This window comes from Leptinotarsa decemlineata, unplaced genomic scaffold (assembly GCF_025532065.1).
Source record: "Leptinotarsa decemlineata unplaced genomic scaffold, Ldec_3_MD MMD2_P_RNA_scaffold_2, whole genome shotgun sequence".
Lineage (NCBI taxonomy): Eukaryota > Metazoa > Arthropoda > Insecta > Coleoptera > Chrysomelidae > Leptinotarsa > Leptinotarsa decemlineata.
In genome coordinates this window covers 23994158-24019848 of record NW_027412529.1, presented here as the reverse complement: position 1 = coordinate 24019848, position 25691 = coordinate 23994158, and the positions used below count along the sequence as shown (strand labels likewise).

The window sequence follows — 25691 nt, the reverse complement described above, 5'->3', positions numbered from 1 at the left end:
GCCAAAAGTGATACCAGTGACAGGTTCTGAAGCTGCTTGCAGCACCCTCCTTTGTGAGGGAGTCAGCTGCCTCATTGCCGTCCAGGCCAGTATGGCCAGGAATCCAGACCAGAGACAATATGTTAAAGTCTTCATATCGAGGAGAGTCGTTTTTGGTAATTTGCTACCACTTTAGACGTTGCTCGGTAAGAGCCAAGAGCTTCCAACGCCGCTTGACTGTCCGAGAATATTTTAATTGACTTGTGTATGAGGTTGGATTCTTCCAATCTCTCTGCACACAATTCAATAGCATAAATTTCCGCTTGAAATAGGTCGCATAGGTTCCTAGAGTATCACTCCAGTAATTTTATATAATTATTTCTGTTTAATTCTGTTCAAAATTCTTCTGTGTTTACTCTTTGTTCTTTATACTCTCATCTCAATTATATTGAAATCATTAATTTGATAGTTAATATTTTCATCGGAAGCTTTGTTAAGATGTGAGGTTTTTTTGACAACAGTACCTATTGCCAAAATTAAACATCTATTGTGAAAGTGCAAATATTAATTACAAAATCATCAATATTTTTGATAAACAAAATGTTCATTGTCTTCTGCTATAATTTAATTCTCTACAATGGGTATGATTTAATTAAAGGGTAGTATGAGTAAAAGGTAACATATTTTCAATCATTTATTGATCTGATTATAAAATGTATATAGATATATTTGTTGTATATTTATATTTAAAATAAATAAACCCGTTCCTTTAAACGCAATCACACAGAAAATAATTTATTTGTTTTTCTGTTCACAATTACAAAAAATAATTAATTTTCCGATTTCTCAATCATTGGGATATAATACATTGAATCCAAAAATGTTCTAGCGATGTCTGCAACGATGGATCTATCTGACAACTGCTGAGCTACTCCATAAAGAGCCATCTGGAATATTGAAAACAAATATTAGTACAAAGTTTACTATAAAATATTGATATCAAATTTCTTATTTTATTTATTTAAAATAAAGCACACAATTACACATCCAGTAGGAGGTGAAAACAAATAGAAAAAGTAAGATCTACTTCTGAATATACTGAGAAGAAAAAGTGCCAATGTTCCTCCTGATGAAAATCAAGTAGTTTTCATAAAAGAGCTCTAAAACAATATTTAAATACTTAAAAAAGAGGAATGAAATAATGCATTCAACATTTAAAGGGATTCGTTTCTATTTCACCATTTGGCAACATCGGTTATAGCTAATAAAGGACAATGAATCTGTTACCTGAATGAGACAAACAAAGATGACGTATTTCAGAGGGGTGCTGTTCTGTTTACTTATGTTCCGAGACATTCTGTGACATATGACATTTTGTGCACCTAACCTATCTTCCTCTATATAAATCAATAACAAAACAACTGTTGTTTATGTAGCTTGTGGAGGTGGTATTGAACTATAATTTATATTTTGCCTTATTTGTTGATTTATAAAGATAATTTTCCATTTTTAAAGTAGAATATCTAGGTATGTATAAATTATTTCAACTTGATATAGGCGCTTTTGCCAATATGTGAATTAGAAACAAATCCCTTTAAAAATTAAAACCCAACATTTGAAACATCAATTTGAATACTCTTCGAAGTGAATTTGAAAAACTCATATGAATTAAACTCAACTTTATTTTGTTCAAACTTGCATTTGCTGTAATAACCCAAATTGAGGAACATTCCCCATTTCAAGGAACGCTAATTTACATTAGAAATTTGTACACACCAGCAAATTTTAATGCTCCGATTAACCTTTGTATTATTGTTTGCATATATTGTGAAGTTATGCATAGGTCCGCCCCTATGAATAACCTGAGGCTGCTAGATTATATCTAGAAAAGAATCATACTCCTAATTGGAGACCTGTATATCACAAGCAATCTAATAGCCTTGAACATCAAACAAAGTTTGAGGACTTGTCTCCCTTCTATAGATAATTTCATGGGAAGTGTTGAACTGACTTGGCTCGCTTGATTCCACCCAGAGTTATATACGTTAGAAGTACAGGATAAAATACAGCTGCCAAACTGTGACAGTATTTTGGGAAATAACAATTGAAATCCTATTTTCAGAAACCAACCACGGAAACTCGAGGCTTTCTTGTGCCCAGTCCGAATAAGAGCTCTTAATTTGGTAACACTTTTCAGCACTTAAAATTGAATTACTATAAAAAAATCAAGAACCGATCTGCGTCCTTGCCACCACAAATTAAGAGGTAGTTATTTCAACTGGGCACAAATACTATACTTTCTTGCTCTAAATCAAGGAAAGAGAAAGGAAACAGTATATTATGTAGCAGAATCAACCGAATTTCAACTAGTATGATTCTCTTGGAAAATATCTGATCGAAGTTGGGTTCAACAACAAGTTCTTATTATTTTTATTACTTTAATCCTTATTTACCTCACAATTATGGTATGAGACAACTTCAATATATTGTTTATAGATATATTAAATCTCATAGAGTCTAGCGTTTGAAAATATTGTGAGAAAACAGGAGAATTCACTAATGATGGTATTGTCGAGGTCCACCACTATATAATTAGTTAGTCTGAAAACCTGAATTAGTCGATCATTCAACAGCAAATAACATAGCTGTCACTGGCCTGAAGTTTTGAATTGAATAGGTGAAATGCTACCTACGTGTCACTTATTATTACTATTAGACTCAATTCAGAAAAGTTATTGGTATTATTCATAGTTTAAAAGCAACACTAATCAACTTTTTAGTTTTGTTTCAATTTATAAACTAAATTATTTATTACCTTGCCCTCCACAGGTTGTGAGGGAGTTTTCATGAGCTCTATCAGGGAACTTTTCACATCCTCTAAAAATTTATCTGCTACCCCTGGTTGAGTGTGCATGTGAGTAATACATATGTGGAGACTGAAAAATAGAGTATTATTTAGAAAAAAGTGATAAAGTATTGGGAAAAAATATATCCTATTATAGAAGGAATATCACATGAAAATATTATTGTTCCATAAAAAAAAATACAAATTCCGTGAATAACCACAAGTGTAGGTTCAATCCGTGAATATTTATAGACCATAATAATATGAGACATTTATAAGTTATACATGAAGATTAATTATAAACAGTGAAGTAACTGAGGCCCGTGGTAAATTCATTGGATGGGGTCCAAGTAAAAATCGTCACATTGTAATTTCATTTTAACAAATTACTGAGGTAGTTACCCAACAGTAATATTGTGTCGATTTCAGTTAAATATCAAATTTTCAAAAGCATAGGTATTACATATTTATAATAAAATAACAATCATGAAAAATGAGAAAACTCTATATTTCTTACCATTTTTATAAAAGTGTTAAAAAAACATAGAAAGTTTTATTTATCATGATAATCTCCCACCATATAGTAATGGCTATGTCCATCAATTTATTGAATAGTTTTAATGTTAACATGATATATTATTAATATCATTCTTTTCTTTGAACTTTCTGTTCCGCAAAAGTATCAATAACATCTTTAAAATAACGATCTTTAAAGATTGGGCCATACAATTTTCAATAGATAGAATAGCCAAGTTGCATAGCCTGTTTTGTTCCATGGAGTTTCTTGAATAGATTTTCATAATTTTTGTTTTGAAAGTGATCTTTCAGCACTAGCTGCACCGGTATTGCAACAAATAACATTGATGCAGGAAAGCTGCATGACATAAATGGATTCTTTAACATCAATAAATCAACAAGTTCTTCAATACATGTAAACTTTTTTATTTCACCTCTGAAGGTGGACCGAAAGTTGAGAATTTTCCTGGTAAATTATTCAGATATATCTTTTTTTTATATTTCAACAAACTCTAGTGTTTTATTTAATATAGTCAAGATAGCGGCAGAAGCAAGTCCACTGTCATTAAACTCTAAAGAAAATAGTGAATTTATGTGTAAACTGTCAGAAAAAAGTTGTGAACAAAGCATTGTTTGTGTACAAATGTTAAGAAATTTTTCATCTTGCATGTCTCAGGCAGGCTAATGAGTCTAAAAATGGAGATTGCAAACATGTAAAAGAAAGAAGCCAAAGTGATCTAGTCTACACTGAGGAAATATTCCTCAAAGAAGAAAATAAACTTCTGGCAGATGCAATCTAAGATAAGGAAACAGTTATAAAGCACAAAGAGGTAGTAATCTCATTATTGAATGACAAAATCGCATTCCTAGAAAATATATTGTCACAATATAGCTACAATAATTCTCACAAAACTCCATCTGAACAAAAAAACGGCAGGCAAATAACACACACAAAAGACCTACCAGAAAAAAGTGATGCTGAAAAAACCAAACATATCAAGTAAAACCTTATAAATGAATCAGAGTTAATGAACAGCCAAAAAACGGAGAATTCCCAATCACAGGGTGATTCATTTGTCAAAGTGAGTCAGACTGCACCAAAAATACTACAAATTTGAATACAACAAAAAATTAACGAAGTCATAATGTCAAAAAATGACAAAGAAAACCAGCATAATTACCAAGTAGTCACAAGAAGGAAAAGAAGACACAACATCAAAAAACTAGAAACAAAAAAAATACGGAAGGATAACCAGTTTTTTATGATTGGAGTAGATTCACATATAAAAGAACTTGTCTACGTACCTGACTTTTGGGCCACGAATATAATATATAATAGATTCAACTTCAAGCTAGAGCAACACTTTCAAAGAGGAGACACGGACAAACCAACCAATGTCTTTTTTATAAATACATATCAAAATGGGTATTCTGTTAGATATATCTTGATCTTTATACAGCAGAAAGTTTATCATCCACCCAATCACCACTGAATTGTGATTATGCATTCAATATAGTTCAATTCAACATTCAGGGACTTTCAGGAAAATATGATGACCTTAACATACTACTGACAACACAGAATGTGATAATCGTTTGTATTGACGAACACTGGCTCACAGAAGATGAAATGAAGACAACTGTGATTAAAAAATACAAACTCATCTCATATTTTGCTAGGACACAATATCGAAGAGGAAGAGTATGTATATTTGCTAACGATGAAGTAAATCTTGAATCAATAGCTTATAAAGGTAGTGTAGAAAAGAGCTTTGAAATGTGTTTAACATGAATCAAATCTTTAAAGAGAAATAATTTCATATATATTATTAGCACATACAGAACTCCAGATAGTGAATTTGGTACTTTCATTAACAAGATAGAGCAATTACTTTGTGAAATATATAACAACGAGGATACTTTTATTATCTGTAGTGACATAAATATCAACTTTTTTGAATGCAGTGTGAATAAAATGCTATTAAGGAATCTGCTACAAGGATAAAACATTACATCAATGAACCCACAAGGATAACTAGCCATTCTGCAACTTGCATTGACAATATCTTCTCGAATACAGAAATAAGCCATGTGCGAGTGTTACACTCTTTTCTATCCGATCATACATATCAGCTCTGTACTCTTAATATTGCTGTGAATGAGGAAATCAAAACCGAGTCTGTATATAAAAGAGTATTCAATGATTCTAATATTAGCACATTTCAACAACCATGTATCCGTGAAGACTAGAATGAAACATAATCAGCTAACACTTTTCAAGATAAGTTTTCCATGTTCTATAAAACATTCATTTACTACTATGACATTTCATCCTCAGGAGACGCGAGTCGAGAGTCCGTAATTTTGTTCTGGTGTTGGGAAAGTGTTTTCAATAGATTCGATAAAATATGTTCATGAACAAACATTCCGGGTCTCAAAGACGCTCATCTTTGCAAAGTTCGTCAAAATGGCATTTCACCTTCCTCTGACGTGTTAAAAAAAAAGCACAGGGTTGATGGACCACTTTTGTGCTACACTATTTCTTCTTCTTTTAAATTTTCAAATTCATGTTGATACCTTTCCAATTCTTCTAAACAAATTTTCGAACGTTTCAAGGCATTTGAAAGATTGGTGGCTTTCGACTGAAATGGTTTAGAGGCTAAATGAATAGTTTGTAGAATTTTGCAGTCAAAAATCAATAACATAATAAAATTGTAGTTCTCTTTTTCTTGAGTGAAATACCTTTCTTTCATATGATTTGAAATTTAACAGAATCGTTTTAAAGCAAAAATAGCATCATAAAGTCCAGCCTATCTAGAAGGGTTCAATGTTCTCAATTTTATCGAAGTTGAAGACTCCTTTTCTTCATCATGGTCATGGTTAAAAAAATTATAAATTTGTTGAAATGCTTCAAAAAAATGTTGCATATCAATAACCTCTCTTGCTGCATAATGAAGTGCTAGATTTAAGTTATAAGCAGCACAGGAAACATATAACTAGTGTCCGACCGAAAGTTAGGTTTCGGTCGAGTTTCGACAAAAAAACGGGTTTCGGTTTCGGCGGCAAACCTGCCGAAACTATGACCGAAACTGAAACTGCATTCGGGAGTTCTCGCGCTGTGATCGGTCATGTTCGGCGCGTTGAATTTCACACACGCGAGGAAGGAATTTTGCCGCGTCCACGTCCCTAATCATGTCGTGACTTACTTTGTGATTTACTTTGTTTGTTACATAAATATGAAGTACCTATTGTGATATTAGGTAACAACTTAGATGAGTAATTTTATGAATATTATGGAGTTTTTCCCCAATATAAAACCGTTATTTTAACACCTTAGTTCAACACTACACCAAAGGTTTCAAACAGTGCATCACAAGCTTAATATTTTTGGAAAACCATTAATAATATTCAAATGATGAATCTACACATACTCAAATAAACACCTCACATATTTCAAATATTTTTAAGGTGCAATTAATATTTTTTCTTAAATAAGGGGTTGTTATGTTGATATGTTGACTATCAAAAAGTAAAAATGTCGAAGACTTCATAACTTTGTGATTTAAAGATAAAAAAATAAAGACTGGCTGATTATAATAACGTTTTCTTTTTTTTCCCTTGAAACACAATCCTTATAAGAAAGTTGGTTTCTGCCGAAACTGAGACCGTTGCCGAAATTCGGTTTCGGTCGTAAAAACCAGTTTCGGTTGGACACTACATATAACGCATTAGGTTCAATATCTTTTATGTATTTTTGAACTCCACCTCAATATACCAAGAAGAACTTTGGAAAGATTTTCAAGGTGGTTTTTAAAGCAAGTCATACACTACAGAGCCTTTTGGGAAGTCCAAAAGACAAAGTCGAGAATTCGGAAAAGTCTGGAATTTACGAAATTGAATGTAAGGACTGCGATGCAAAATATTATGGACAGACAAAAAGATCTATTAAAGTAAGATACAAGGAACACATAGCACACTTGAAAAATCAGCAGTCGCCCATCATATTTTGCAACAAAACCATTCCATAGACTTCAATTCATTAAGATTAGTTAGACAAGTCAACAACAATAGGCAACTAGATGCCTATGAGAGTGTAGAAATAAGTAAACATAACAATGACTAACCAATACCAAATAGCATACTATGTAGCTTGTTAAAATAATATTATTGGATTTACTGATTACTACATAAGGACACATTGTAAAAATAATTTTAGATAGGAATATTGTGAAATTAATTTTTATATAGCTGAAAATTGTTTTATATATAACTAGAACATTTACACACTACATAAGGACATATTGTAAAATAATAGATAAGGCAAATTGTAAAATTAATTAAGGGTGGTATACCTGTATGGTTTACCTGTATAGTATACCTGCATAGCATAAATAGCGTTAGCTTAGGAAAGTTTCCAGTTTAATCTTCCTCTTGAAGATGATCACTTGGTGATCGAAACACGTGTCGAGGTGTTAAAAATAACGATTTGGTGTTGGGAAAGAACTCTAGTAATATTCATTTCTACACCAAAGGTTCCAAACAGTGCATCATAAGATTTGAGTCATTAATGATAATAATAAGTCCTTCCACTCAAGTTAGTGACGAAAAAACATCTAAGAAATATTTTACGTAGATACAATAATAAAAAGTTGTATAAGTGATAAAATACGAATTGTATAAATAACTGACTGTATAATTAACAATGTGTATAAATAAAATATTGAAGGGGCAGGAGTTAACTGAAGAGATTAAGAAAGCAAAGATAGTTTAAAATTGTCATCGTCTAGGTAATCACCCACTGAATAGTACCATTTTTAAATTATATTCATATGTTTTGTTATTAATGATTTTGTATCAACTTCGTAATTTATTGTACAGTTCGATGCCAATATATTTGAGACAGTTTTCATACAGTTTCAATATCATGCAAATTAAACTCCGAGATCTTTTATTTGGGTTTATTTGCTTCTCAATACTCAATAATTTGTTCACCAAAAATAACACATCGACCTCACCTTCTTGACCTCTGTCAAAGCCTAGAACACCACCCAACAGAGTTACACACATAGGACACCAACAATCATGGAGTATGTAGAACATTACATTACAGCTGCGAGATTTCCAATTTTTTGCCATGTTTAGTGTTGTAAGTGTAATTGAATTTCAGATAATTTATAGTTTCTACCTGTGATCTTATATATTTATTTATTTATTTATTTATTTATTCATATATTCATATATTAGAGCATTAAATATTATGAGCTTGGTACTGTTGAGAACTAACAGTTCCTTTGCTTTTGATAACTATTGTTCTGATACCTCTTTTCTGTTACTTAAAAACCCATAATTTATTTGTGACTGAAAGTGTGCATGATAATATTTCAGTTCCATTGTTCTGCTCAAGACATAATAAAGTTGGTAAATACAATGACAGGTCGAAGCTACTTTTTTACAAGTATTGTTAACGTGGTGTACCAAGTAAAGTCTTCAGATAGATGCAAACCTAAGAATTTTGTTGAACTAACCCGTTCTATGACATTATTACCCACTAATAGTGTTAAATTTCGTTCATCTTCATTTTTGAAAGTATCGAATTCAATTAAATCAGTTTTTTTTTACTTTCTGAACAAAATTGTTCTCTGTCAGCCATCGGGGAGTATCATCTAATTTTTTTTACTTGCTTTAATGAAGTCACTTTCTATATTTTTATTAGAAATGAAGATTGTTGTATCATGTGCGAACAGAATTGCCTCTTGACACGCTATCACAGTCCATTGTATTTCAGTTTCTTTTTGATTGGTAACTATTTTTATTTGAGTAAGACTGGCCGCACACAGGTCGTCACATTTATGTTCACAAAGTTGCCCAGCTTCTCACTGTGTCGCAGACCAATGTGTGGGGCACCAAACATTGGTCGAAACATGGTCTCGAACCATTATATTTCAACCAGTGTATAGTGCCCCATATGAATACAATGTATACTCCCCGTCAGCGAGAGGATGCAACGTTGCCAACCAATCATTCTGAAGAATTGTTGAGAAAATTCCAATAATCATAAACAGTTCTGAAACACAGTAATGCAACCTACTAAACTAACCCATATTTAATATTTCTTTTTTTTTACATAAACATCTGTGTTTGTATATAAAACAGGTTTTGATATCAAGGTAACGTGCAGAATGATTTTTTCAACAGTAGTGTAGTGAAAGGTAAAACTGTAATCTATGACGTAGAATAAATCGAAAATAAGCACTTTTCTCAATCACCAGAACTGCAACACTCTTTTCGACGCGCGTTTAACTAACAGAATTAGCTTCTTCAAGAGATGAAGACGCGCATCGAGAAGACTGGTTCTGATGATTGGGAAAAGTGCTTGTTTTGGAAGTAGTGTAGTAATTCATATCCTGAGGACGCCAACTTGATTAGTGAAACATTTGTCTTAGAGGATTGTTGCAGTTCTGGTGTTTGGTAGTAGGGCTCGTTTTTGATGTATGCAATGCGAGAGGTTACAGTTCTACGTTTCAGTATGGAATGGTCTTTAGATTTTGGAAAGTGAAGTCGCCAACTAATAACCTACCAGCCCAGATTTTGTTATCTTCTCATGACTCCGGCCATGAAAGCCTATGTTCTTATAAATAAACCCAGTATAACAAAATAACATTTTTAATACATTGGATAACGGTACTCACCCAGATGGAAATTGCAAAATATTTAAATTCCATCCTTTCTCTTTTAGTGCTGTTGTTAGCCTATAAATTTCAAAATCTTTCGAACCTACTGCTACTACGCTTGTAGCTGGTTGACCAAAGATAAAAATTCCTTTCATTCTTCTCAAACTGAAACAAAAAAGAAAGTAATCACAAAATTTATTTGAAAACTGTACACAGAGGAACTTAAAATTATCTTTTTCATACTGAAACATCCAAGAATAGATTAATGCCTTTCAAAAAATTTATAGTTTAAGAATATTTTTTTTAAAAGCTTTTTTGTGTGTTTAACCTTCTACAATTTGAAAAATAAGATGAAAAACAACTTTCAGAACTACCCACAACATTATTTTCTTTTTTAATACAAAAAAAACAAAAATCGATAAAAAAACCAATAGAGTTTTTTAATTTACCGTGTTCCCGAGGAAAAAGTTGTGTATAAGTGAAACTACAAGACCTCTAGATGTAAGAAAAAAGAACATCGTGAATATATAAAGAGAGGACATATAACAGAATCAGGGATAGCAGCAGACTTTAAAATACAAAAAGATTCTAAAAGAAACCTCTCGAATCAGAGAATCTGCGTATATGTTTTCATCAGGTAACAACTTTAATTCGATTGATTCTGTGGAAATGGATGGTTCCTGGTTACCAGTGCTAAGGCGAGATGTTGAAAACAAAAATATTAACCTCATCTGAATTTTCGGAAAACATCTGGATATTTCATTAATTTGACGTTTGTCAAAGGAAATATACTTATTTCGGATAGAGGTGTTCTTGACAAGTGAATGTATTGGGTTTTGAGAATTGAGAAGGATAGTTTTCCAAAATATTGACCATCTAAAAAAACTAAGTATGGAAATTGCATTTTTTCCATTGATTATTCAGTTTATAGGCAAAAATGTATAAATAAGAAACATTATTGAATAATTTTAATCTTCAGTGGTTTACATTACAATACATTACAGGCTATGCAATTTACTACCACCTCAGTTTCGTCAATTACCAAGCAAAACATTCAAGAGTAAGTTAAAAAATATTTTGAGTACAAACCCTATTTATAACATTGATGAATTTTCTGATGTAATTGGGAGGTTAGAGACTTGTTCGAATCGATTGCCTAAAGTAGAAAGCTATATATAGCATGTGATAGTTACTAGATTATTAAGTTGAAAATTAAACTGACGTGATATCTTTCAATTGTAATGCTATCATTGTAATAATGAATTTATGTTATCCTGTATTGACTATGTTTCCTAAAGACTAAATGAATATTGTTACAAGTCTATAAAGTCGATATTTTTAACTTGCGTGTTAATGTTAATGTTGTTTAATTACTCAATTTTAAGCTAATAACCTGTAATGTTTTTAATTTTAGACTATTTCAGATATACTTTGTTGACGTATCGATAAACTGTATGTGTTTCTAAAGATTAAATAAAATTTATTATTATTATTATTATTACGCAGTAACTTTCAGTTTGCTCTTATTAAATTTATAGGATTCTTTATGAATTTAGCTTTGTTTATTATTCAGATTATGAAATGTTTAATACCCAAGAAAAGAAACTCTCAATAATATAGTCAAACTATATTTTTTTATGATAAGAATGAAAAAAAAGATTGAATACCCCTTTTCGATGTATTTTGTTGTATGAATAATGTCTCTGGTGGCTTGGATGTACCCCTCTTTACCAAAATTCAAAAGGGCTGCCCAACAAACTGCGATGCTTCCTCCTGGTCTAGAGCCGCCAACACTTGGTGAACCATATACACCACCAGGCCAATCAGTTGTGATTGTATACTGATGATGGCGAAATTTTTTATTTCTGTAAAGTATCACAGAAGAGCCTACACAAAATAAGATAAAATAAATTAATAAAAAATAATCGAATGTATTTTTCAATTTTACACAAGCATTAGCATTATTAGAAAGCATACGCAAAAAAAATGCCAACTTCTGATTAATATTATAATTATTATATTTTTTAAATAAAAATTGCTCAAAACCCTCATTTTGCAACCTATAAAAACATTGTGAACCTGTCATAATATCACCGGAACTATTTGTAACCTCTGATTTTTTTTTATATAAAATAAAGATCTCACTATTATTTCAACACTTTGTTTTATTTTTGTCTTTCACTAATTATTTTTATCGAAAATCTAATGAACCAATCCACCTTTTTCCAAAAATATTCATTAAACCATGAATATTCAAAAATCCTAATTTTCAGTAATAAATACAAAAATAACAATATTTGAACCTGTGTGAAAGCTATTTTCCGAGTTTTTTGGCCGTGGTCTGCAGGTCTTTATGCCTGACGTTTCGTCTACTACTGCGGTAGACATTATCAAAGGCGATGTGGTAACGATCGCAGTGCCCGAGTTGGTGCTTCGGTTTTTCCGAACGCATTAACTACAATGCTAGTATTTGACTCTAGTTTTATATTACTATTAGTGGGCGTGGCTTGGATTCTCTCAATTGGACTTTTCGACCTTATTTGTGTACCTCTAAGGACAGTTAGCCAGACTTTATTGATGTTCATTGCTTCCTCTCTTCTTTTCTATTGAAATTATCTCCGTGTTTTAGAGTTTATCTACATACTCTTGGATAGTTATTTTGAGTTTTATTAAGTATAACTATCTTCGAATGAAATAATGTAAGTGCCCTCTTTGTTGAGAGCATGTTCGGCTACAGCTGATTGTCGGTTTATCCGAGTCGACAATTTCTCTTCTGTTCAGAAAGACTGGTATCCACACTTCTTTTCGTGGTTCCAATTCAGACTGGCCGCAGCGACAAGGAAACCGGTGTACACCGGTGCTAAAGGATGTCTATCAGACATCATGTACGGTTCCTGCTGATGATGTTTCAATTCCACCATAAATTTTGGAATTTCAAAACGAATCATAAAAAGTGATTTTTATTTAATCGAACCTGCATAATTGAAATTGGTTGTTTTTGATTAATGTTTTTTTCCAGTTTGTATGAGAAAAAACTTATGAGCATGATCTACAGATCGGATTTTCCCCACTTTCTATAAACTAAAAGATTTTCTTCCCAAAAGAAAAAAATACTTTTTTAATGTGATCAAGATCAGGAAATCAGTTGAAATCATTCAATATGACAAATATTTCACAGAAAAAAGAGGTTGCTGCTGAGTTTTAGGTTCTATGCATTTCGAGAGGTTTCATTAATCAATAAATTTGAAATTTGTACCTTTAGGTGTGAATCCATATTTATGTGTATCAGCAGATATACTGCTTACACCCGGTAACCTAAAATCACATAAGGGAATTGGATATCCAGCATCCTCCATGAAACATGTCAAAAAACCCCCTAAACAAGAGTCAACATGAACAGGTACATTATATTTCAATCCTAGTTCGGAAATAGCTGATATATCATCCATGGTTCCGTAAGGAAAATTAGGGGCTGATCCAACCAGCTGCAGAAATAGAAAATGATTTAAACATAGTTTTAGTTAAAGAAATAGATAGTTCGTACTGGAACCTCTGGCGTAAAATGAATCTATTGAAAACACTTTCCCAACACCAAAACAAAAAATTACGGTCTCTCGACGCGCGTTTCGCTAACCAAGTTAGCGTCCTCAGGAGATCATTATGACTGAATTTTACTACTATGTTAGTGTTTTTATATCCTAGTGTTCTAACTACTACCTGTTAGTATTACCTAACTACAAGGGTTAGTATTATATGTATAACTACTACCTGGTATAGATCCTATGGTAAACTACCTGTTTTTAATACCTCTAATTTGTTATGTATGGTTATACATAACGTGTATGTTTGAAGGTGATTGACAATGTTTCATGATGAATTTCACTAGTTCGGACTTCCATTGTCTACTATATAAAATGATTTGAAATCCCTGAAACAACTAAAAAAGAAGAATTGAAAATGAATAGCTGAAAATAACAAGTATATTAACCAAAATAAACCTGAAATGAAATAATAGTGAAATAAAATACAAGTAAAAATAGGACAATTGAATAAATTAAAATAAAGAAATGAAAAAAGAAAATAAAAATAAAAAGTGGAGAGATTCCAAGTCACGTTAGTTCACGACGTTTCGATTGTTAGTATCTACAATCGTCTTCGGGTGATGACTGGACTGATTCCTCCGAGAGATGACTATTTATAGGTCGTTCGAGTAGTTTCACTTATCCCCGCTTTCCATTTTCCGCTTCACTGGTTCCGTTTCGCTTGATGATGGATTTCCATATGTTGCATATTTCTACGCTGGGTTGGCTGAATACATTGTTGGACAACATGAATGCGGCTTCCTTGAATTTTCTCCTAAACCAATGTTCCTCTCTGTGCCAGATCTCAGCTTGGGACCACTTGATGTTGTGTTGATGGGTCCAAACATGGTCTGCTATTCCTGATTTGCTGGTTTCCCCTCGCTGTGTGTGTTTCTTGTGCTCGGCAATGTGAACATTCAATGGCCTCTTAGTTTCACCAATATAGGATTTTCCGCACTCTCAGGGTATCCGGTAAATGCAATTCTTGGAATCCCAGTCCGCGTTTGGTGGCCTGGTTTTCGTGAGGCTGTTACGGATAGTGTTACCGGATCTGAAGCAGGTTCTGATGTTGTACTTGGAACCAATTCTTCTTATCCTCTCCGATAATCCTCTGATGTAGGGAAGTGGAAGCACTGGTTGTGACGGCTTCTCTTCCTTGCGAGGCTCCTGCTGTCTTCCAGCCAAAGTCTTTTCTACCATCGCTTTGGAGTAGCCATTCCGTTGAAGATCATTTTTGATGATGTCTAGTTCCTTCTCGAGACCTTCCTTCGTATTACAGAGCCCAAAAGCACGGTCTAGTAGAGTCTTGATGATTCCTCTTTTAGTCGATTGATGGTGGTTGGATTCGTGGTTCAGATACTGTCCCTATGAGTAGGTTTTCGGTATACAGATGTTTCCCACTTAGTGTCGGCCCTCTTCACCAAAACGTCTAAGAATGGCAATTCGTTGTGGATTTCCTTCTCCATTGTGAAATTGATGGAAGGTCTCACGCTGTTGATGTGTTTCAGGAAGGCGTCTAGTTCAGTATTCCCATGGTTCCATATTATGAAGGTGTCGTCAACATATCTCAACCAGACTCGAGGTTTCTTGTGGGCTTCTTCAATGGCCAGAGTTTCAAACCACTCCATATATATGTTGGCTATGACTGGTGAAAGTGGCGATCCCATTGGCAGTCCCTCATCTTGTGTAAAGAATTCGTCCTTCAGTTGGCAATAAGTTTCATACACAGCATCCTAGTAATTCCATGATTACTTCTTTCAGGTTCCCGTCTTCGGATAGCTTTCTCTGTATGATTTGGAGTGCTTCTTCGACCGGAACGTTGGTGTAAAGGCTTTCCACGTCGAAACTAATTAGTTGATCTTCCTGTGTGACCTCAATTGACCCTAATAGTTCGACAAAATGCCTTGAATTATTCACAAAAGACCATGTTTTTCCTTGTAATGGTTGTATTAAGGGAAGCTAACTTGGTTAGCTAAACGCGCGTCGAGAGATCGTAATTTTTTGTTCTGGGTTGTGAAATTGTTTTCAATAGATAGTAATAAGTAGTTTTTCATATTCTATATGTTACCTACCAGCACTGTATTGGAATTAATCGCTCTTTTGAACGCTTTGATATCAACTTGGTAAGTCTGAGTATCAACTGGTATTGATCTAACCTTGAGTCCCAAGAATTGTGCAGCTTTATCAAAAGCTGAATGTACGGTAGTAGGAACAACTATTTCAGGTTTTTTAATAGCTTTAACTTCTCTACCATAGTCTCGGAATGCCTTACATGCCAATAAAATAGATTCTGTTCCACCACTTGTTATCTGAAATTATATAAATTTTAGATCACTTGTAATAGTAATGTTTGCTTTTGCTTTGTTTAAAACAGAATCAAAGATAATTGATTCAAGAAAATATCAACGGAATTGAAATCAATGATTTGAAAACTATAAAAAGGAACTTGAGAATCCTGTTATCCCTTAAATCAAATTGTGAAGTACTGACCTGACAATGTAAAAGTGATAAATATAGAGAATTGAAATTGAAAATAAAAGTGGATAGCGGCCTGTCGGCGGCAAGTGATGTTACATTATGTTTTTTTTTTTCAAAAAGTCCTGGATTTTTTTTTTTATTTTTGTCCGACTGATTTATTGCCCGGTTTGAAAATTAAGAGTGAGGGACTACTTACATCCGCAGTGTACATCTGGTAGTCATTAACATATAAATTAGGAATAAGAATGCACTAACAAAATATTACAATGAGTAATAATAGGTGAACTAGAGGCAGATTTGTTACTCATGGATAAAAGGTTTTAATTTCAAATTAGGCCTTCTCTGCATACTTCTGATTGATCTAAAAGGTCATGATCCAAGTATATTCAACAGTAAATATATGAAATACATATATTGATTTGACTTACTGATCCACAAACATTTTCATCACCGTGAAATAAATTTGCCGTCATCCTTACAACTTCTGCCTCCATTTTGCAGAGTCCAGGAAACAAGTCAGGATGCAATGGATTAGTGTAAGATGTTTTTCCATAGACTTTACTTATTAAATCAATTAAATCTGGATTGAAGTAGTACACAGCGCCTGAGACTAACCCTCCTTTCCAGTCAAAGTCACCTGAAATCACCAGTTACCAGAAAGCTGAATTAATGAATATTTTAATGAATGGGAAATTGATATGACATTCAAACTTTCAATGCTTTTATTCATTAGGTTTCTTCAATTACTAGAAATAAAATAGAAACTCTCCTATGTGGTGTATTTGTGATGCACTGTTTGGAACCTTTGGTGTAGTAATGAATATTACTGGAGTTTTTTCCCCAACCACCAAAACAAATGGTAAAAGTTGAGGTTAATCATTAACGAGTTTTGACAGTTTTCACTATACAAACTTATGACATTTGTATGAATGTTTCTATTTTCCATATTTACATAATTACTGAGAGTTGAAATGGAAATTATGTAAAAGACTATGACATAATTTTAGTTATTTTATTATTTCTCACAAATAATATTCCCTAAATATATCATTGCAATCCCATTTGCTAACAGATATAGATATGGTTCAATAAGTGCATGTTTTAAAATAAGTTTTTGAAAAGTGATTTGAAATTTGAAACACTGGCCGGTGAGAAACCCCTCCCTCAATACAATAAGTATGTGTGTACGATTTCTCCCACCGTAGCTGTAAATGTGTAGAAATCCCGTGAATGATATCTGATTCGAATCCATAACGAATGTTTGGAGTGCAAACTGAATTGGAAAAAGTGTTTTTCGTAAAGAAAGTACCTAGTTGTTTCGAGAGGACTTATCTATCAGTTTGTGTCTGAAAGTTAGTTCTTTGTAAGATCTACACATTTTTGTAAAAAGTTCATTTTAAATTTGATTGCTCTCTTCCTTTCTCTGGAGTATTCCCAAATTTTTTGTATAAAGATGGAGAAGTAGAAAGAAACCTTTCTTTCTCATAAAATTAATCTCTCCTAAAAATATAACCCTTTCAATTTATTTGGAATTATGTTTTTTCTATTTTTCCGAGAGTGTCAGTATTTTCATCGTCATCAAATAAATTATTTTTTATTGTGACTCTGATAATCGTGTGAATGGAAGCTATTCTTATTTTTGTATGTATCATTTGAAGTGTATTGAAACACAACCCTCTGATTTTTCCAGTAACATTTTTCACCGTTCCTACAAGTTTTAAATTTTGAAGATACTGGATAAATAAACTGTCTATTTTTGCTGATGTTTTATTTTGATGAATATTTCAAATAACATATTCTCTAGAACTTCAGTTGAGTTTAGAATTAGGAAAGATGAATCCATTTACAGTTGAGGTCAATACTTGCTCATTTTTTCAAACAATACCTCATATTTTTTTATTACCCTCGATTTAAAAAATGGGGGTTGGACATATACACATTTAAGTATGAGTTTTTTTTAAACATCTGGCAGCAGTATGTAGGAAAGCCTCAGGGGAAATTTTAGAGATTTGTGATATCATTACATTTCAGGTACTTGGTGGAGTTTTTGAAAATTAGCTGTGGTACACAGCTAATTCGAGTGATTATATGGTCCGTTTAAAAAAAATGTATGATCATAAAATTACCTGAACTCTCAAACATATCGGAAAAACTTTCCCGGTATGTATTTGAAATTTCAAAGTCGAAAGTGTCCCAGTCAAAGGATATACCATATAAAAATTCTATTATATTCTAATTGCAATGAAAGTTGATATGTCACAGTGTGAACATATTTTCAGTATTTCTGGAAATAAATAATATAGGTATAGTAACAAATTAAACTTCTAAATTTTCGGTTTATCTTGTATGTATCCGGATCCAAAAAGCTGAAGTCGATTTTTCGGTATCACTTGACACTACCGAAAAATAGGTAACTTTGCCACAACTGAATTAACTCTGTCTCTTATCGTTTACGAGATACCAATGTAAAAACGCGAATTTGAATACCTCTATATATACGAATGTGTATAGCATTAAAGGTTTGTAAATAAATTTACAAGGTGCATATATTTTCATAATTATGCTACATAACTGTGGCAACATATCTTATCCAATACATACATTAGTGGCAACTGAAAAATATTTAATGCCTCTGTGAATTTTGTATGAACAATACCGGATGTTTTCTTCGTATTGCTTCTCGCAAGCGGCGTGTAACTTCACGATAATACTCCTTACTGACCGTACGACCATGTGGCAAGAACTCCTGATGCACTACGCCACGGTAATTGAAGACATTTGATCGAACTTGGCGTGCTTTTTTTGGTCTTGGCTTTCCTAGGCTCTTCTATTGGGACGATTGGACTTTGGTTTCGATGTCATATACCAATGATTTGTCACCAGTTATATGACCCTCTTGACCAAATATGGATTTTGGAACGAGTTTTGCTTCATGCCCAAAATTTACGAAAAAAAAAATGCATGGTTCAATATGCTGACATCCTCAGCAACTTCTTCAATGATGATTCGACGATTCTCCGTAAAAATTTTCTTCACTTTCTCAACATTTTCATCGGTTGTTGATACGCTAGGGCGGCCAGGGCGAGCGTCGTCATTCACATCTTCTAGACCTTCTGTGAAAAGCTTGTACCACTTGTAAATATCTTTCTGACTCAGCGTAAAATCACCATATGCCACTGTCAACATTTCAAGTGTTTTTGAGGAACTAATTCGATTTTCTAGACAAAATTTGATGCAAATGCTTTGCTCCATTTTCGATAGCAGAACATCGCTGAACGAGCGACACACTTCTTACTTTTATGCCTCTCACCAACAAACTAAACAGCTGAAACTGTGAACATATGTTCGAGACGAGTGTACCAACACAAAAAAAATGAAAAAAAATCGCTAATCGAATGTACGTAGCCCGTGATATTTGAATTGTTTTGAACAGACCTCGTACATAAAGACGGAAATCCTCTTCGATTTTGGTGGGTTGGAGAATATGACAAGGAAAAAATATACCGCCGCAGAAGAGAGCCGTATTTGGTGTGATGAGTAGCCCACTTTTACATCTTTCAAATGTTCTCGTGAAATGCACCGAAATAAAAACGAGGAAAAAAGTTGAACAACTAGAATTTATTAGAGAAGCGAGCCTTATTATGGGTGAAGGATTCGAGAGATGGCAAGGTTAGTGTTCCTGTACTTGGTTTGATATGGAACAATAGTAGGGATACATTATCAATTAATAATGAATGTATAGAAGATGTCAGCGATCTTCAAAATACAATAATTACGGAAAGATTGATACTTTCAAAAGCACAACGCATTTTTGACTCTATCGGTTTCACAGGTGCAGCTTCCTTATGTCCTAAATTATTATTACAGCGAACTAGCGAGACTCCTTTGGGATGGGATTCGCCAATCGAGGTAAATATTGGGAATTAATTCTGCATTTGGGTCCTAGAAATTCCATTATTACTGAAAATCGAGAAAATCGAGATTCCTAGATGGATTCAAGCTGGACCAGAAGACATCGAAAATTATAATTTGTATACTTTTTGTGATGCGAAAAAGAAAGCCTACTCTGTGATTTTTCTGAGCGTTAAGAAAAGGGATCAAGTCAACATTTATTTGGTGGCATCAAAAACAAAAGTGGTTCCATCAAAAAACTTATCCATTCCTCATTTGGAGTTGATGGCTGCGTCAATGAGAGCCAGACTACATAACTCAATAAAAAGAAATTTTGATGACATTGTGAGTTATTTTTGGACCGATTCTTCCACTGTGGTTTCTTGGATTCGGCGTACCGAAGAATGAGTTACTTTCGTTTGGAGTCATATAGCAGAGATTCACACTCTTATAATGACGAAGTCATTACCTGGCCATCTCAATTCAGCTGATTTATTGTGACGTGGTAGTTCGCCACGAAAATTACTAGAATCCAGATGGTGGGAGGGTCCAACGTGACTTCATGATAAACCGTGTTTGTGGCCCAAAGCGGATTTCAAGGGTAATCAAAAGGGAAAAGAAGAAAAGGTCAGTTAAAACCATGCTCAAAATTCAATTCTGGTGACTGGTATTTCACCTATTTCTCTGAATGTTTAAAAACGTTGAGTACAAAATCGCATGAATATTTCGAATCACTCACAACAGCAGGAACAGAACGGCTTCTTTGAATTTTCTCCTAAACCAAAGAAGCCGCGTATATGTTGTCCAACAACGCATTTAGTCAAGCTAGCGTAGAGATACGTAACGTATGGAAACCTCTAATCAAGCGAAAAACGATCAACTCCCGCCAAACAGTCATCTCCCGCTAAAACCAATGATGCGAAGTGAGGGAAGAGGGGATAGGTGAAAGCACTCGAATGACCTATAAATAGTCAAATCTCGGAGGCATAAGCCCAGTTATCACCCGAAGACGATTGTAGATACTAACAATCGAAACGTCGTGACATAACTTGGTATGGAATCTTTTAATTTCTATTTTTAATTTTTTGTTAATAATATTTTCAAATTTTTTTTTCGGCTTTCATTAATATTTTAATTTTTTATTTTTTGGTTGTTGCTTGTATGTTATTTCTTTCTAATTTCAGTTTTTTGTTTACTGAGATTGTTATTTTTGGTTAATCTTTTTAATTTTTTTCAGGGATTTCAAATCAATTTATATTATATTAGATAATGGAAGTCCGAACTGATGAAATACACCACGAAACATTGTCAACCACCTTCAAACAAATATCGTGTCATACATAGGAACTCAAGCACTTTCAAACTCACTCCTGGATAAATACTAGATTTTGGGTGGGCGTAGGGCTATTGGATCGATTATATCTAAGTGTGTCATTTGCAATAGACATAATGCTAAACCGTTGCATGTGGAGTGTGGTTATTTACCTATGCCATGTATCGCGCTGTGCATCTAGATCTCGTAATTTCACTGAGTACATCAGGTTTTTATAAGTTTTGTAGCTCGACGTGGCTGGTCAAAAACAGTATATAGCGACAATGGGACTAATTTTGTAGGAACTGAAAACTTATTCAATGAACTTGATTGGAAAACCACAGAAAAATTCCCCCAGAGCTGCTTAGTGGGGGGGAATCATGAAAATAGTCTTACTCGAAGGGTTAAAACGTGCTTTGCCTATGAAGAACTGTTGACTCTCATTTGTGAGTGTGAGTCTATTATGAACACACGACCTATCACTTTCCTGTCAAATGATCTCATTGATTTAGTGCTTCAACTCTATTGCATTTTTTGCAAGATCAATTGGAAAGCGGTATGCCTGACTGTGATACATTCGATGATTTTAGTTATGTCGAAGAATGATACACAAACAAACACTCAGAAAAAATGTGTGTCTAAAATTTCGTAGTGAATGTCTCACTCAGTTGAAGACAACACAAAAATAAAAAAGTCATCAAACACTGTCTCATTGGTGACAAACGAATAAATTGGCCTTTGGGACGAATCATGGAGCTGATTTTAAGAAATGACAAGCAAGCACGACTGATCGGAGCAGATACAGCAAGAGGACAGTTGATGTGACCACTGCAGAAAACTTACTATCAGGAATGTGTAGCTCCATCTCGAATGGAAGATTCTGTCACTTCAATGAAAACGCCTGAAAAGGAGAACAAGGAAATCCAGAAGAGAAACAGCCTCCTGCTTCAATGGCAGAAGATGGTGGTGTTAGCGCGGGAGTGTCTGATACCAAACAAGGTAAAGTTACTTTTACTAGAAGAGGTCGCAAATCAAAGTTACCTCAAGTTCTGTATATTTTCATTTATGGGGTGTCTCTTCATCATGTGAGCCACTTTTATTGATGAATACTAACCAGAAGTTCCTCAGTTGGGAGTTTGTCAGAAACCACCCCTGTTTAATTAAAAAAATCTTCAAGATAAGTAACTGTCTGTTTTTCAACTAAACACGCTGTCTCTATAATAAGAAAATTTTTAAAAATCTATATTTTTTGTCTGAAATCAGATGCCTGCATGAGTTACGAGGTTTACCTTACCTCAAATGGGACTGAAACATGAGCAATAATTCTCATTGCAGAACAAACAGATTCTGCAATTTTATCATCTTGATGTAGGTATCAAACTTCAATTCACTGCTTATATATGAACCTATAAATTCTGTACAATCTATATTTTCAATGATCCCTCTCTCTAGACTAGAGGTATATTATCAAGTATAAATTTGAATGTCACATTTGTTATGATAATATTGAAAAAGAGTAGATTTGAGTCACATCAAGACATTTTTTTGTCTCAGTTGACATATTCACTTTTGCTGTCATAATACAGCATATTGTCTGCAATAATATTCAATTTTCCATTAATTCCATTCATCAAGTCATTAATAGACAATAAGAGTTGAATTGAATCCAGAACCGATCTTATTGTACTCCGGTAATTATTTCAAAACTTTCTGAACTTCAATTTGTTTTTATAATCTGAGTAAGATTATTGACATGACTCAAACCAGTTAAGTGTTATTTATCTAATGCTTATGTACAAGTATGTTGAATAACACTTTTGTTAAATCCAAAAAACAGCCGCGGCACAATCTCCAGTTTTAATATTTAAGTATACCTGAATTTGGAAAAAGAATAGTGCATCATGTTGTTATGGAATCTGAATTGATCGTCCCTAATAATGTTATTCAGGAGAAATTCTTTGATCCTTTTAATGAGTTTTCATTTATTTTTGCAATAGTTGAGATGAGGTAATTTGGTCTATAGTTAAATTGATCATTTACGGTGTCACCTTTATGCAGAGGAATAACACCAACAATTTCAGAAAAGATAGCAATATGCCATTTTTGAATGTAAGATTGATAAGTGATACAAGTTTCAACACTTGCTTTGGGAGATTTTCTATTATTTTATTTGAAATTTCATCATAAGTAGATGATGATATATTCTTTATATCACAAAAGACTCCAAACAATTAGTATCATACAACTGAATAGAATCATTGATTTGAAAAAAGCATGAAAGCATGAGAGCAAGAGAGCCAGACAAAAGCGAGATAATTACCAGAAATGAAAAATATAATACATTTGGTAAGTAGAGTAGTACTTTTCTCATTTCAAATGAAACTCAAAATTACTTATGGCTGATTCATACATCAAACTTTTACTTTACTTTGAGAAAGTGGCCACACTTTTAGTTTCACTTTACAGAAAGTTCTCTGGATGAATACTTTTTCTCTAAGAATTCCTTAAAGTACAAGAATATGCACGAGTTAACAAGAGTGTAGTAAATATTGTTTGGGGCATGACCCAGTTCCTTGTTGATGTTGACATTCTGCTAATCAAATGCAAAGTTTTCCAATATTTTGAGAAAAGATTTGTTAAAAAAAAAAACACCCCAATTTCCAATTTGTTCCATTCTTTACCTATTTATTTTGTAGAAACTCATTGAATATAGTTTTTTATTTGTGACAACCTTTCTCAATTTACTTGAGAATGGTTTAATACACCGAAACCGATTGTAACAAATAAAAAACATGGTAGAAATCAGACAAGTTAGTTTCGTTATCTTTAAAACACCCCAAAATTACATCTACAGGGTTAGCCCCTTTTTCTTTAACAATAGTATGAATGACCAAATTTAACATTTTTCATTTCCTATTATTAAAGAAATATAAACGGTAAAAGTTTGAACTATGATCAGCCCTTAGTTATCAGTTTATTCCAAAAGAAAGAGATTTCTACTTGAAAATAACCCTTTTAACTTTCTTTGACAAAACTGACAGGTGAGAATATATTCATACCAACCCAAATTCAGATTCTGATCTAACTTATTCATTATATCTTCTCTGGTCAATCCCTTAGCTGGTAAATCGAGCATATAAGTTGTATTCTTGGATGTCTTCTTAACATCTTCTTCAAAAGTTTTGGAAACAGTTTCCAGTTCACTTTCAATTTTTTTTCTCACTGTAGGAATTTGCTTAATAATATTGAACACTGTTTTTTTCCCTCTATCTATCAAGCCTGAAATATATTATTTAAAGAAAACAAACTAATTCGTACATCAGAAATACTTACTCTCATCTTGAAATATGAAATCATAAATCCATAATGTAAGAATAACTGTTGAACTTGTAATTGTTACAATTTGCCATGGTTCCTTCCCATTGAAAACACTATTTATTCCAAATCTGATGGAATTCAAGGGATGCTTTACTATATCCATGATATTAAGTTATATAAGAAATGTATCCAATAATAAATAAAATATACTGTAAGGTGCAACCCAACCCAACTCTGAGCTCGACTATTTCTATAGCACATGAATGTTTCATCCAAAGTTCATTTTTCACACTTGTTCCAAGTATCTGTAATTCAGATAAGATTGTGATTTTCAAGAGTATTGTTGGCTTTCTTCTACTTCTAGCTTGAAGTTTCAGAAACGTGGTAATATTTAATTTTATTTCTGAAAAAGGAACATTTTTCTTTCTCGAGATTGTTTCTTCAACCCTTCATCCAAGAATTTTTTAACATTTGACTTTGACAAAGGGACAGAATAATAAACAAATTTTGTGATGAAGACGTAAAGAAAGTCAAATCTTTCAATCTTTGTATTTTTATTACCAAAAGACAAAGAGATTTGACTACAAGTATCCAGTGTTGCCAATGACATTTGTAAAAAAAATATCAACATCGTTAAACGAAAATACCTGATTTTACCCTTGCGCAATTGCAAAATACCCTTATTTTATTCCCTTTTTACCCTCAGGTGTTCGAAGCTATTTTCTTCAAAAGTACTCGATTTTGTCTACAGAGCATGACACTTTGAAGAGTAATAGGTAATAAAATGAAACTACAAAAACGACTTTTTATTTCATACCATTTAAAGCAGGTATATGCAACACCACAGTATATGCTAAAAGCAATAGTTTCACTATTGTAGCATACTTTGATGTTTCTGTCTTACAGTTTAATTTTTTTAGGACTACCATACTATTGTCGAAGGATTTAAATATGACCATACATTACCTGCCACGCCACAAGTGTGTGACATTTCATACACTGCTCAACAAGTGGATAATAGATATACACTGCTCGACAGTAAAACAAATTTCATGAGAAATTAAATTGGTGTATCGTAGTAATGTAGACTGGATACTATG

At 33.1% G+C, this 25691-nt stretch overlaps 1 protein-coding gene across 1 annotated transcript; it reads right to left on the bottom strand.

Annotated features, from left to right (window-relative positions):
• Window positions 1-761: 761 nt before the first annotated feature.
• Sply (Sphingosine-1-phosphate lyase) lies at window positions 762-25064 on the bottom strand. The gene is made up of 9 exons (XM_074186101.1): window positions 24607-25064; window positions 24337-24552; window positions 16499-16707; window positions 15665-15901; window positions 13268-13496; window positions 11679-11898; window positions 10030-10176; window positions 2795-2915; window positions 762-926 (listed from the first exon to the last, which is right to left on the bottom strand). The coding sequence occupies exons 1-9, from the start codon at window positions 24752-24754 to the stop codon at window positions 810-812; spliced, it is 1644 nt and encodes a 547-aa protein (XP_074042202.1). The 5' UTR covers window positions 24755-25064; the 3' UTR covers window positions 762-809.
• Window positions 25065-25691: the final 627 nt, after the last annotated feature.